The 15,180-nt window shown below is 41.8% G+C and overlaps 1 protein-coding gene across 1 annotated transcript in view; it reads left to right on the plus strand.

Moving 5' to 3' along the window:
• Positions 1-1,805: 1,805 nt before the first annotated feature.
• YIPF5 (Yip1 domain family member 5) overlaps positions 1,806-15,180 on the plus strand; it is a 112,394-nt gene continuing 99,019 nt past the window's right edge. Inside the window, exons 1-2 of the mRNA XM_085618124.1 lie at positions 1,806-1,940; positions 13,578-13,685. Of these exons, the coding sequence (XP_085474250.1) occupies positions 13,585-13,685 (101 nt within the window). The 5' untranslated portion in view covers positions 1,806-1,940; positions 13,578-13,584. The remainder of the gene's footprint in view (positions 1,941-13,577; positions 13,686-15,180) is intronic.

The following is a 15,180-nucleotide window of genomic DNA, read 5'->3' on the forward strand; positions in this document are numbered from 1 at the left end:
CAGCCCTCGCATTATATGGGAACCGCGGGGGCTGACCTAAAATTAATTCCCAGGGACGTCATTGGTAGCGTTTTCGCGCGCTACAGCATGACGGCCCTAGAGACCCCCCACATTGGCTAATTATTTGCCACGGCCCACGAGGGGTACGGTAAAGTTAGGTGGTGCCTGCAGCCTGCGTGGTCTAGCTGAGGCCAGGGGCGCCTCTCGGTGTGACGTCACATAGTGTGTGTGCACTGTGCTGCTGTGCAGACTTGGCAGGCAGCAGGTGCCGCGCCCGGCAGGCAGCAAGTGCAACAATGTAACAACTAGTCAAGTCAACTTTGCCAATGGCAATGGCAACTGCAACATTGACCAATGACTTGTTGCGTTGCCGACCGTTGCCTGGCTTGGTTCGTTGTTGCTTGACTTGAGTTGCTACCTGCTGTGGCTGGCTGCTGGCTGGCCTGAAGAAGACGTCACGTGCTGCCTCTCTCTGGGTAGGGGGGTGGGCGGCCGCGGGATTCGGGAATGATGATTGCTAAATGCTAATGCTGACTGTTGCTGGCCTGGGGCTGGGCCGCTGGGCGGGGCCCGGGAGGATTAAACAACTTTGATTGAATTGAATGACCGCCGCCGGCGCCACCGCGCGGCGCGCAGTTTAGGTAGAGGCAGGAGCAGGAGCGATCTCATGCATGTTGTGGCGATGGTGGGCGTGGGCGCCCGCCCCAGGCCAGTATTTCCCGCACAACTACATAAATCCAGCCCAAAAAGTAGCCCCCCGCCAGGCATGGGTTTTTCCCGCACAACTGGGGAAAAAGTCTCCCAATTGTGCGGGAAATAGCCCAATCTGGCAACCTTGTTCCTGTGCGTGTGCCAGGCAAAGTAGAAACAGCCTCTCATAAAATCAGAACGTAGCTGCCCAGCTGCACTGGATCATCCTCACGTGTCTCAAAGTGGCCGGTGGGGCCACCAGAGGGAGTACAATTTGATTCTGGCTGAAATAATATTGACTTTGCTGGTAACCATACCAATGAGTTTCAAGGCCTGCAGACAGGCTAGATTGCTTTAGCAACAGTACAGCAATGTGCAGATTAAGTGCTGTGTGCAAGGCTGCTTTTAGGAGGGCATTGTGATCAACAAAGGTGTCAGAGAGCTCTGCATGTGTACTACGCATTTTAGTGCAGTGATGCGGACACCAGCAGAATGCGATCGTCTAAAGTCTGATGCTTGGTACTTGGCAGGGCGGCTCCGTGACACACTATGCCAATCTACACTAATCTATGACACACTGTGTCACTCCACTCTACTCCACAACAACCTACACCACTCTACGATACTGCTCTACGCCACTTTCAGCCATACTGAACAGCAGCCACACTGGAGTACAACATGGCTAACACATTAGCAAAGCTATTACCCCTTGTATAGGCGAGACCTACTTGCTTTGCTAATGCTTGTTTACCTTTGGATATAACCACTGTCACTGAAATTGTTCTACGCATCACTATCAATGGAAATGTTTAGTCCTACTTCTATGTTTAGAAAACAAGCAAAGACGACGTTAGATTTCAAAGTCTGGTCCCCTCCCACCTTTAATGCAACAGTTTTTTGCTGCAGCCCTACATTGAAGCCACATTAGTTGCGTGCCTACAAAGCGCGCGCCAGAAGGATATGTACGCGGCGTCGCGGCGCCGTCCGCCCCCGCTTACGATCTATAAGTGCTTCCCGTGACCCGTCCCTATTCTCAAACGGCCAAAGGTTCTACTACCAAGATGGTCGATATTTTAGCCTACGGGTTGCTGTAGTTACAGTTCTAGTCCCGCACCCTTGCCTAAGGCAGCTGTGTAGGTCCGCTGTGACCCGGAAGTGGAGAGCTCTCGCTCCCTGACACGTAGCAACGAGAAAGTGAGCGGCTGCTCAAAGGATTGTTAGGGCTGTGGCGTGCGTGCGGTGTCTGGCCGGTAATGTGTTTTCATTTCTCTTAGCTAATATGTTTGTGTTATGCAAAACTTCATCACGCGACGTCATACACTAAGCCCCATCACCCTTGTCTGCGCATACCGGTCGCACACACTTAATTCTCCAGCCCTCTTGAGACCTATGCTATTCCCGTTGACGCACATCGTAAATATCTACTTTGTCAATTTACGCTGTTCACAATGCTTTCTACTGCCTCAAATCATAACCTACCCGCACACGATCTCAATATTCGAAACGTACCACAACTCCTTTGCTGTTTATCAACGTAGAGCCCACACCACTACATATAATCAGTGTATTAATTCATACAGTTGTCTGTAGGGATACCTACGAAGATCTCTTGAAAAACATAGAATGTGACTGCTTGGTGCACTGGAGTGTGGACATTGCAGCTCCCAATACGCAGCACGTTAACAAGCAGGAGAATGGTTCTTATTCCTCACAAATGGCTGTTGATTGTGTCTTAAAGAGGCTTTATTGAAGGAGACCAAAGGCAGAGGAGTAAATTGTTCATGAAGCATATTTGGACATGCTTTGGAGTTTAAGGAATTTGGTTCAGGATACGACTTCGTTTTTTTGTGGTCACCTCTATTTCTTAGAACACGTTTTCACCTTGTTCCAGCGCCACGTTCTTTTTATTTTTTATTTAAAACATTTCGAATTAAATTCAATTACGTTTTTGATGTAGGGTTACGTTTTCAGATGCAGGGGAGAACTCGCCCTCAGTGGAAAAATCACGAGATGGTTCGTCAAATACGTGGCCTAGATTTGTCATGTATTTTGGTTATGTAGGCTAGAAATGGCCTTAAGTGTTTTGCAGGGAAATGTGCAAAGAAGGACCAGTGAATAACTGGGAAAGTCGCCGCGAGGTATACTAAACGCTATTCTTAGGTTATAGCTGGCAGGTTTTCAGACTGCTTATGTCTGCTATTCCGGTTTTTAGAGTGTGCTTATGTGTAACATTTTAATGCCCTGTGTGAGACGCTTTGAGGGACATTTTATCCCAAGTGTAGCTATGCAGTTAAAGCAACGTAATTGTATACAGTACAGACATGACACTCTTGTACAATGTAACAATCTAAAAGGCAGCCTCAAAACATTTGTAACACAAAGACTAACCTTTCTTCTCGTTTCGAATGTGCTCATTCTGGAATTTCTACCAGATAATCTACTTTTAAAACTAGGAAGTGCAGTGATTGTAACGGTGCTCAAAACGACGAAGCCAGATTTAGTGCCATTGTGACTGCAGGCCAGGCTTCACAGGACGTATGTCGTGGCTAGCTAGAGCCAGCCCGAGCAGTGTAGGACAAAATAGGCCTGGGGTGGCTGTGCAGATAGTGTGACCTGATAAACTTATCATCCAACTCGACAGGGCATAGTTCAAGATCCATGCTGTGCGTCCAGGGCAACAAGGATGAAGCCAGACTGTAGAGCCAGAGAAAAGCTCAGTAGCCAGTGCGATAGTAGGCCAGTATGTGCAGCCAGGGCGAAAGGTGGGGATTGGGGATGTGGTGGGGGGCAAATTCATTTGCCTGTTTGATAGGACAGACTGTGCAACCAGTATGGCAAAAGGGCTTAGGCCAGGCTCTTCTCACTATGCGATGGGAGAAAGTGTTAGTATGTCATAGAGTTCAAGAGAAGCCATGTATTGCCTTGACTGTGCCTCCGTGTCATAGAGGCCAGCTTTTCATCTAGCGTGGTCAGTAGGATTCACAAAGACATCCTCTGTAACCAGGGTTACAGGAGAGATTGCTGCAGAGGGGAGGTCCTGCGCAAATATAAGTCAAGAAAGAAGCGCATACCAATAGGTGTCACCTATACTGCGATCTTCAATACCCGGTTGTGAGGATAATGGTATGGTTAACACAGGGAATTACGGCGCCTACAGTGTGTCTATTCGTCAATTATTACATAAATGAAACTGTGCAGCAGGTAAGGGAGAAACTCCTAAAACCATCCAATGAGGACTACGAGGTCCAAAATGTAAAGCAGTCAAATCCTGTGCACATGCGTTCGTGTGGTTTGGAAAATCTGATCCAAAGTAGAGAGGCAAAAAAAAGTCTAGTCTCAATACAAACGTTCTTTTGTTCCTTTTTTTTAATTTCGGAAACTTCACAGAGCCCAGCCAAAACGTGTTTCGTCTTTGGGGTGTAAACCCTAGACTTCTTCAGGGCTGGAAATGACAGAAACAGGACTTGTAACATATGAGTGTATTTCATAAAGCATATCACAATTGGTGCACACTGTAAAACCATGTAACCCAGAGGTGTCGCACCACAGCTTCAGGGTGCTAAGTGATAGATCTCCCACAAGGGTGGGAGATCTCATTTGGAAGAACATGGGAACAAAACATGAAGTGACCCCAGGGGTGTGGAGAAAGTGATTGGTGAGTGGACGGCAAGGCTAAGTTAAAAAAAAAAAAACAGGATGTGGTGTCCTATACTGAGTGTTAAAGATGTAAGTCAAAACAGAGGACATGTTGGCCCACGAGGGAGAGGTAAAATGAGACTCCCACACGGGTGGGACATATTGTCAAGTGAGTGCAGTAGTGCATGTACGCACATCTTATATTTACAGTGATCGAGGAGCACACCCAGGACGAGAGCACACCTGTATGGCTATCCAAGTTGTGCAGTTCTACGCCTGTAATGCCAGTAAATAAACTGTGTCACTCTACAGTATTATAAGCGGAGAACTCCAATTAAATCAACTATTTAGATTAGGGTGCTAAATAGTAGCATCTCATCTAGTATCCGGTTATAATTCCTACCCAGCTAGGTCTTACCAAAACATGCGTCTCATGTTCCAAAAGAATGTCAATCTATTGGGATAATAAATCCCAATAATATCACAGATAAACAATGTATTCAGGCCACCAACAATCAGCCACCATGCTGTTATTCTCCTGCAGTAAGCTTCTTACCTCATGAAAGTTTAAAATTCTCAAGTCATATGAAATATGTAGATTTTTGAGGCATAATCCAAATACAGTATGTGTCTTATATGCCTGTTAAAGACCAAAAGACCCCAATTTTAACTTAAATAAACCGGTAAACAGGGGCTACACATAAAGTAAAAGATTGCAACAGTAGGATTTCACTCTCAAACACTGCGAGATGTCCATGTGCCCTATATGATGTCCACTCCATGAATATGACATGCATCAACTTAAAACTAACATGGACTGTTTTGATGTTTTAGGTTCACCGATCATTTCATTTTTATACTAGTAATATTGACTGTGCATTGTTAACCATGTGAATGATTATATGTGCTGGTCATCCTGAGAGGACTTAGTGTTTGAAGCTTACTGCGTGAGAATAACAGCATGGTGGCTGATTGTTGGTGGCCTGAATACATTGTTTATCTGTGATATTATTGGGATTTACTACCCAATAGATTGACATTCTTTTGGAACACGAGACGCATGTTTTGGAAAGACCTAGCCGGGTCGGAATTATAACCGGATACTAGGTGAGATGTTACTATTTGGCACCCTAATCTAAATAGTTGATCTAATTGGAGTTCTCCGCTTATACTACTGTAGAGTGACACAGTTTATTTACTAGGACTTACAACAGTGGAGCGCACTCCTATGTTACTAATAGTGTCCGCGTGGTAAGAAGGGGTAGGTGGTGCAGTAGGGTGGGTCCTCCTGAGAGTGGGGATAAAATGCATATTACGCGTTCACAACCCACGAGATGATCACACACGTACAGCTTTGTTTCTAACACTGTTTAAGGCACTACGTTCTCTCAAGTCCGAAGGCTTTACCCAGAAGCAACGTACAGGTTGTCTGTTAAACCACCCCTGAAGAAGGGCAGTCCGCCCGAAATGCATTGGGCATAGACAAACCTTCGTTTATTACAAACTCTGTTATGAAGTAGTAACAAATGTAAAAGAATGAACGAACAAAAGAAGAAATAAATGAATAATACTGAATAAAAGTTAAAAATAAAAAAAACTGTGATAAGAGTTGACTTTATAAACCGTTTCTCCGAGTGCACTAGGGAGCCGCTACCACTGTGAACAGTTTATTTACTGGCATTGCAGACGTAGAACTGCACAACTTGGATAGCCATCCAGGTAGGCTCTTTTCTTGGGTGTGCTCCTAGCCTATCACTGTAAATATAAGATGTGAGTGCATGCACTACCGCACTCACCTAACAATATGTCCCACCCGTGGGGAGTCTAATTTTACCTCTCTCTCGTAGGCCACCATTTCCTCTGTTTTGACCTACATCTTTAACACTCAGTATATGACACCACATCCTGTTTTTTTAACTTGGCCCTGCTGTCCACTCACGAATCACTTTCGCCACACCCCTGGCGTCACTTCATGTTTAGTTCCCACTTTCTTCCAAATGAGCTCTCCCACCCTTGTGGGACATCTATCACTTAGCACCCTGAAGCTGTTTTGCGACACCTCTGGGTCACACGGTTCCACAGTGTGCACTAATTGTGATGGGCTTTATGAAATACACTCATATGTTATGAGTCCTGTTTCTGTCATTTCCAGCCCTGAAGAAGTCTAGGGTTTACACCCCAAAGACGAAACACGTGTTGGCTGGACACTGTGATGTTTCCGAAATAAAAAGAGGGAACAAAAGAACGTTTGCATTGAGACTAGACTTTTTTGGGCTTTCTACTTTGGATCAGATTTTCCAAACCACACGAACACGTGTGCACAGGATTTGACTGCAGGATAATAAAGGATTGCTGAATGACGAGAGAGTTGCATATAGTGAGGGATTGGAGGATTTTACACAAAAGAGGTTGATGGCGAGAAGAGAGTTGTGTGATAATTTGTAGGGTGGCTTTGGGGGCGTACTCACATCTTCATTCCTTGCTGTACTTAAAAGGGATCTGCTCAAATGAAAGATGTCATAGAGTATGTAAATGGAGTTGAATTTATTGTTAATCTGGCAATCTGAAGGATTGTGGCATACCTACGAAGAAAGCGTGGTCATTAACATCCTGGTGCACAAACATACGGGGACATTCTCATGATGTTTTAGGCCTGTTTCAAAAAGGATTTGTGTTAAATAGTTCTGTCTCACTACATGCTCCTAAATGGGGAAGCAGGAAAGGTTCACTAAGCAAATAATGTAAACTTCCTCTGAGAAAGTGGAACAGAAGGCTTTGCGAGAGAATGGATGAATGAGTCTTAATATAGCAGACAGGAGGACTTGTTGGATGCGGTGTATGAATGGGTAGTTCTGTAATTTCTTTATAGGTGAAGATGGTCAAACGGCTGTAAAAAAAAAAATATTGTTAGGAGCCTCAAGCAGTGATTAGAGGATTTTAGAAATGTGTAATAGGTAGGGGAGAAAGGAAGAGATTATGTGAACCTGTGAACAGTGCTTGGATGGTATGAGATTAAAGAACTACCTTGCCAATGGATGCAATCTTGGAATTATATTAATTTGTCAACTCGTATATCTAGTTGTATGAGAACAGCAGAGATTTGACTGGAACATGGTCTTTATGTCAAGAAGAAGGGACTCAGGCAAATTAGCTTTTTGACATAGTTAATGTATTGGTGCTTGATGGCAGCATTGTGCCAGTCACATGTGTGAACTTGTAATGGTGGGATTTGTTCTCGAGCTAGCAAATTTTGCTGAGTTGGAATGTTCACAAGAAGATAATCAGTGTCCGTGTTAAGTTATATTAGGGCTGTTTTTAAAATTAACCTTGGCAAGTGGGTTGGCATCTTAGTCCTGGAGATTGTATCCTAATCACATACAAACGTTAGAATAGATCAGTTATTATTATGGAAATAGGCATGTTCTAAGCATTTGCCACCAATGTTGTATATGCACAACCGTCCTTCATTCCTTGGGTGGGATGATCAGTGGTCTCTTATTGGGAAATTGATGATTTCTGTATAAAATGTATTCTTTGATTATCCCTATCAAAACTATGAGCCTAACCTCTGAGGTGCAGTGGGATATGAATATTACTGTATGCCAGTGGTAGTCAGGTCTAAGAATGAAAAGGGAAATGGTCATATGATCTTTGCACTTCAATATCAGCTGTGAACATGCCATAGGAGAGAGGAGTTGGCCTAACGGCTAGGGCGGTCGACCTTGAATCTGGGGAACTGGGTTCGAGTCTCTGCAATGACGCTGAACATCCTGTGATTCTGGGCAAATCACTTAATCTCCCCGTGCCTAACAAAAATAAATGAATGTGTCCTCATGTAACGCAACTGGTGCTATGTAAAGCGCTCTGATACCTGATTCGGGTCAAGATCGCGCTATATAAAACTCTGTTAAAAAAATAAAAAATAATAATAATTTGTATACTCTGAAAAGTCTGAATCAGATATTTTGGGCCATACCGACTAGTGCTGTTTTTGAACTTAAGGCAAGATATGACACCTGGTATAAAGGGTTGGACTAATCGCTCAAACATAGGTATTTAAATATCTTTCTGACCATACTCAAATGAAAAACATTTGATCCAAACATGCTAGTCACCGATGCAGCCTTTGAAATTAAAAAATTCAAGCCACTCCATTTTTCTTACCTTATCAACTTGTATGGTGAGACTCTCAATTCTCTCTGCCACATATCACTAGGCCACAGTATACCACCCTGTTCACCACTATGATTTCAGACATGTCTGGGTTAATTTTTACTGAGTTGGCCCCTATTTATTAATACATTTTTTTTAAAAATCACAGGATCCAAAATGTGGTTTACTCACCATGTCTAAAAAACATATCTAGTCCAATCTAGAACTGTAACTTGAAGCCTACTTTTCCTGGGCCTATTAAAAGTTTGACAGTCAACACAGAGCAAACGTGCTTCAGGATTTCTGATGCCTCTTCCATTCATATATATATATATCATCCATATTACCTGTCAGCATATTCTGAAATATGTGGAATTTAATCATGGCTGGACAACACCAAGAAAAACATCTGGTGAAAAAAAATCTTTGGGAAAAATCTATGAGACCAGATGACCAGTGTAGTTGGTCAAGGGTTGTCTTCTGTATTGCTCCTGATTTCACTAATACTAACATTTTCTTATTCAGGCCCCATGCCACCAAGTGTCAATTGTTTCCTTCACGTCCCTTTTGGAAAAAATGAACATTCGACCTTCAGACTGAAAATGTATTAGGAAAATTACTTATTTACTTCACATCTACATGTTGTTTCAAAATATGTTCTGGAAGGCTACCTTCCTAGAACTGGTTGGAACTGATGAAAGTGAGGCTTACTGCAGTTGTGTGCATGAGATTGAGTCAGGGGTTTGTACATTAATTCTACAACATCCGAGTAAGGATTTTTTGGCTTGCCACCCGCCTTCAGGACAAGCAGTAGAGGAGAGAGAACAGGTATCCTAAAAGACCCAACATGCAGCATTGCCACCTACTCTTGATTCGATTTCTTCAGTTCTGCAAGCTCTCCCCCTTTTCATTAGAATCACATATCGCCCTCCTTTTCCCGCACAGACAAATTAATACCCCTAATGGAAGTGGTATATGTCTTGCCTGCTCTTTTCTTGCACACTCAAAGACAACCTTACCAGATCTTAGTCCATCATATTTGTAACTTTTAAAAGGTTAGTATTGCAATATCACACAACATGTTGAAAGAGGAAATGACTAATGTTATGTTGCAGTGGTGTGAAATGAGTATGCAAATAATAAGGAATGTAATTGCTTTAGTAGACCTGAGTACATTTCATATTTTGTGCATTGCTTTAGTGTTACCTGGTCATAGGATAATTGAGCACTCTGCAAAGTGCTTACATTTTAAAATAGAAGTATAAAATATTGATAGAGTGAACACATGCGTAGTTTTTACCGCGCCTTCTGATCATATTATTTTGGCTCCAATAGCACATGCAAAGCTCACCTACTTGTAAACTTGAAATATTTGGCTAATTATAAATAGAGCTTCTGTTTTCCGTTTTTACTGATTTTTACAGATAACTACACACAGAAAACATTGTGTTTCCTGCCTGTATTAATTTTTTTTAAATTGAAAAATACAGATATGACTTCTTTTGAATGACTCCCCATGCCAAGATTAATAAATTTCAGGCCAATAGCTGTACATATTGGAAGCATGGGGAGTGAGAACCCGGAATGAGATTTGCTTAACTTCCTGCATATCTCAACAGGTATGTGTGCTATAATGCTAATTGGTTTTCATGTAGGTTTATTATTTATTATATTTTGGCTGTGTATTGTGCTAAAACCAGATAGGCATCAAAGTTTGATTGCACGTTTATCCGTTAAATAAATGAGGAAATATACGAGATATCACTTCTTCTGTTGTCAAAACGTAAATTAAATCTGGATAAGTACTAATAAGATGGCTAAAAAATAAATCTGGATAAATACAGACGGAAATGTTTAAAAAATAAATACCATGAAACCGGGAGCCCTAATTATAAAGCATGTGGAAATTCAATGTTGACAAGCAAGGCCATGTAATACACATGGGTGTAGCTTCAGGGGGATGTTTGGTGGGTTACACCCTCATAATATATTTTTATTTTTTCTGGTAAATTGTTGGGTACAGGTGCTTTCAGTCAGGGATGGTGAGGTGTCTGTTAGATTTTACCTGGGATTTTTACATACACAAAGACAAAAAAACACACACTTTGCCCTTCACTGTTTTTAAAAGTCTTCAAAAATGTTGGTAAGTTTACAAAATATTGTGTTTTCGTGAACTTAGGTCCCCTACCAATCTGCATTTCTCTCCCATTCTACTGCCCCCTAATGTCCTCTCATGCACCCTGCCTTCTTATAATATATTGTAACCTCATATGCCAGAGTGATTGTCGGAATATCTGAAGCTCACACCTCCCCAATCGTACTGCCCAAGCTACACCCCTGGTAATACAAAGTGAGAAAAACGCATTTGCCAAAGATTGCATAATGTAGTCAAGTGTAAAAGGTCGGACTGTGACCTATCTTTTCAATCATAAGTGTACTCTGAGTTTATATACAGTTACGATTTAATTTTAGTTGAATGCTTTGGAATAAATATTTCCCTCTACAAAACTAATCCCAACACCTTCCCCACAAAGTGAGGTACGGAAAATAGCCAGGGCATAATTAGAACACTAGCATGTCCAGAAATATTGACAGTAAGAATTTTTGCTCAGTGAGCATGGTGACAAAAATACTTGCATAAATAGAACTGTGTTTTTTGTTTGTTTCCCGGATGGGAAAAAACAGGGTGCTAGGGAAAGGGAATTTGCAATCACTCAGCAGAGTGTTGGCTGAGCAAACGGTCACATGTATTTGCTCATGCAATATTGAAAAGGTTGCTAAGGGTACAATTTCTGGACCTGCAAACTCAGTGGAAGAACATATCTTTGTGGATGCCCTTTTGTGACCTTCTTTCAGAACTGGGCCCCTAATATACTTTCATGTCACCCATGTCTTGCCCATAATGGGTTTACATATATTCTCCATTATTTACCTTTTTAGGTTTTTCCTCTGAGATAGACTTAGTCTGTCCTCTCAGACGGTTGTTTTTCCTAACAAACATACACCATATCTCTAGTCAGAGTAGATTTTGATAAGAGGACTTCATCCATTGGTTTGTTGAATGGTCACTCACATTTTGCTTCTGCCCACCATATCGTAGGGTAGTGGGTCCTATCACTTAACTCATTGGATCCCTTCACCTTGAGTGACTGCATAAAGCCTGTGCACATTGTTCAGTTCCACATAAAATACTTCCTTTAAATACCAAAAGGTTATTTTGCCTGCACTTTGGGTGCCCAGTTAGATAGCGATTTTATTTTTTCGTCTTCTTTTTAAAGTTGTAAAACTTTTAAGGAGCATTGAGGCTCCCTGCGTTTTGGCTGCTTGCTTATGTGGTAATTTATTCTAGTCTACTTCGCAAATAACATTAATAATGAAATGCATGGCACAACTGAAAGCCTTGTTATGAAAACTCATCACTAGTAAAATGGGCTCATAAGTTAATGTATTTTACATGTAAAAGTTTTTATGCACGAATGTTGCAGCCAGATTTTGTTTTCTTTTTTTCTTTTTGTGGTATATGCTTCCAATAAAATGAAAAATAAAAACATTGCACAGCTTGCCACGGCCAGGTCTATTGTCTTTTCCAGTGCTTGTGTTAAATATTGACATTGCCCAAACCAGTTTTTACTAACGGGTGCCTCAAGAGAAATGGTATTTAAAGTTGCACAGTAGTTTAGCTAAACATTTGTTTCAAGTTGCAGCTTTTTTGTTAACCTTTAAATGTATTTGAGGGTCAATAATAATTTACCATTTTAGAACTTTTTATTGCAAGACCTGCTTTTGAGTGGAAGGATCATGTTTATACGTTTTACTTTTATTTCCTTACAACCTACTGCTCTTCGGTTTACTCTTCAAATTTCCTGCACTACCAGATGTGAACGTGTGTAGAGCAGCAGTTAGGTAGATTTGTTCAAATAGCTATAGCAATCGGAATTAAACGAATCACCGGCTTGCTATTGTAAGAACTTTAGTTAGAAATCTTAATTTACTGGTGCTGTCATCCCATGTAGAATAGGTTTGCTGTTCCTTCACGCAGCGCTCCTGAAATAGACAACAGGCTCTGCACAAGAGGTAGAAATCATGATGCCAGATGTTGTATGTTAGAAAGTTGCTTCTTCCTTGTTTATAAATGAACATGTTATGTTACGTTAAAGGCTGGTTGCTTGTGAGTGCATAGTGTGTGATAGCTGTAGTATGTTTTAATAATTTATTCTAATAGAATCATAGGGATAACATTTGAAGGCGTTTTTTTCTGAAATGTTGGCACCTATTGCAGAGTTCCAGTAAAAGCAAGAGAAATCTGCCAGCAGCTCGTGAATTACTGTGGATGTTTTAAAGTGGCGTTCTAAGGCATTATCAGAGTGGTCAGGGACATTCAGCACAAATTAGATAATCGCAGAGTACTAACTACGGGTCATATTTGCATTACCTGCACTTACAATAGCACATAATTTACAACAAAATGATAAGTTGTAGGATAGGCAGTCTAGTATTGCACCAATCTAGTGCGCCAGTCTGTGCAAGCTTTGACGGATGGCATGGCTAAAAATAGTTATTTTTAAGAAAATGTATTTGAATAGAGAATATTCTTTGAATATGTTGCTTGTCCTAATCCTAGAAGTGCACATTTGGAAATGTGTTCCTTTTGCACATCTTTTCCTAAGGTAACGGCTTGAATCCTACACTCCAACGGGCACTGACTGAGACATTTGCAATCTGTGCGGGGTCTGGTGTAAATCTCTGAACACACCAGCAGTTGCAAACTGCACACCCTCGCATTAGCTTAAACTAAACGTTTTGGTTTGTACTGTTTTTGTGCTCGAGTCTCATTCTACAAGCTAGTTAATATAGATGCGAATAGAACGCAAAACTAGTCTTAAAATGGCCTAAACACGTTTCGTGGATTCCATTTTTTTTAAACAAACCTGCATTTTGCCCATGCATTTTTAACCAGTGTATTTTTACTGCCTTTGTATGTTGTCCCTATGAGCACTATTCCCATGAAGATACATTGGGAAATTCAGCACTATAGCAATCTCCTAAACTGTTTTACAACATGCCGGTACAACTAATATTGTGTTTTTCATTTCTTATAGGTTTGCAATGTCTGGCTTTGACAGCTTTAACCCAGAATTTTTCCAGACAAGCTATAGCATTGACGATCAGGCGCAATACCATGAGAACCACGCTGCAGAATACAATAAGTATGTTTTTTAATTATTTTAATCTGTTGATTTACTTAGTCCAAAGCCATAGCTTGCCCAGTCAAATGTTCTGACATCTATATCCAAAGCAGGTACCGATACAATGTATGCTACAAATCATCTACTTCGAGTTTTTATGTTTACTTTATTACATAGATTTGCTGCAGAGCAATATGGAGCATGAGCGCAGACAACAGCCTTAAGCCATATAGTGTGCCTAGTCCACTGTAAAGTTATAAGCTTGTTATGCATGGCTCTCATAGAGAGCCTCTGTTGTTTATTAGTTTCTTATAGTCATGCCTTCTTACTACAACAAATCCAAAAAGAACTATTGATGGACAGAATGTAGAACAATGTCATACATTCACCCCAGTACAGAGATCTGGGCCTAAATCCATCGTTTTTTTGCTCGCCATTCCAGTTTGGACCCAGCCATACGCAAATCAGTCTTGACCCTGTGCCCAATGGGAACAGTCCAGCCCGAACTGCCAGGCCAGGTCCTCCCTGGACTGGAAACAATCATCCTAGGACCGGTTTCGGGGTTTCACCCCTCTTCAGCCAGGATAGCTTGATTCCAGTGACATGGAGAGCACGGGACTCGCGTCTGAGCATACCCGTCCCACTCGGGGTGACAAATGCAAAAATAACAGTTGATGGACAGAAGGCAATGTCATACATTCACCCCAGTACAGCGATATGGAATCACTGGAATCAAGCTATCCTGGCTGAAGAGGGGTGAAACCCCGAAACCGGCTTGGCAGTTCGGGCTGGACTGGACTGTTCCCATGAGGCACAGGGTCAAGGCTGGGTTCAAACTGGAACAGCATGGTGAGCAAAAAAACGATGGATTTAGGCCCAGATCGCTGTACTGGGGTGAATGTATGACATTGTTCTGCATTCTGTCCATCAACTGTTGTTTTTGCATTCTTACTACAACAGCACAACTGGTGATTTCATAACTGATTATAAATTGTTGTGATATCATAAAGGCTTTTCAAGCCAGGTGACCGGGCTTTCTGAGAGCCTCTTAGCATAGCTCTGCTTTTCTGCTTTGACTGTACACAGAAAACACAGCTGTAGGAGTGGTAAGGCATGGAAGGTAGTGGGTTTTGGCTAAATATAGCAGGTAAAATATTTGTTTCATGTTTGCATCAGGAAGGAGAGGGCAAGTTATGTATATCTCTACCATTATCCTCTACCCCTGCGCAGGGCAGGGGCAGACGGTTTTGGGGGCCATACATAACATAAAATTATGGATGGGCAAAAAGTGAATTACAGGGATGTTCCTCATCTCCGGGTTCTGAGTGACATCATAGACAACTTGAAGTTTGCTCTCGTTGTCTATTTGACGTCACTGAGAACCAACTCCTCTGTGAAAAACATCCCCGTAATTCACAGATACCCATCTATAATTCTATGTTATGTATGGCTCTAGTAGAGAATCACTGACTTGAATACTTGTATTCAAATCCAATAACACACATCTATGATGTAG

The sequence above is a fragment of the Triturus cristatus genome, chromosome 7 (genome assembly GCF_964204655.1).
Source record: "Triturus cristatus chromosome 7, aTriCri1.1, whole genome shotgun sequence".
Taxonomy (NCBI): Eukaryota; Metazoa; Chordata; class Amphibia; order Caudata; family Salamandridae; genus Triturus; species Triturus cristatus.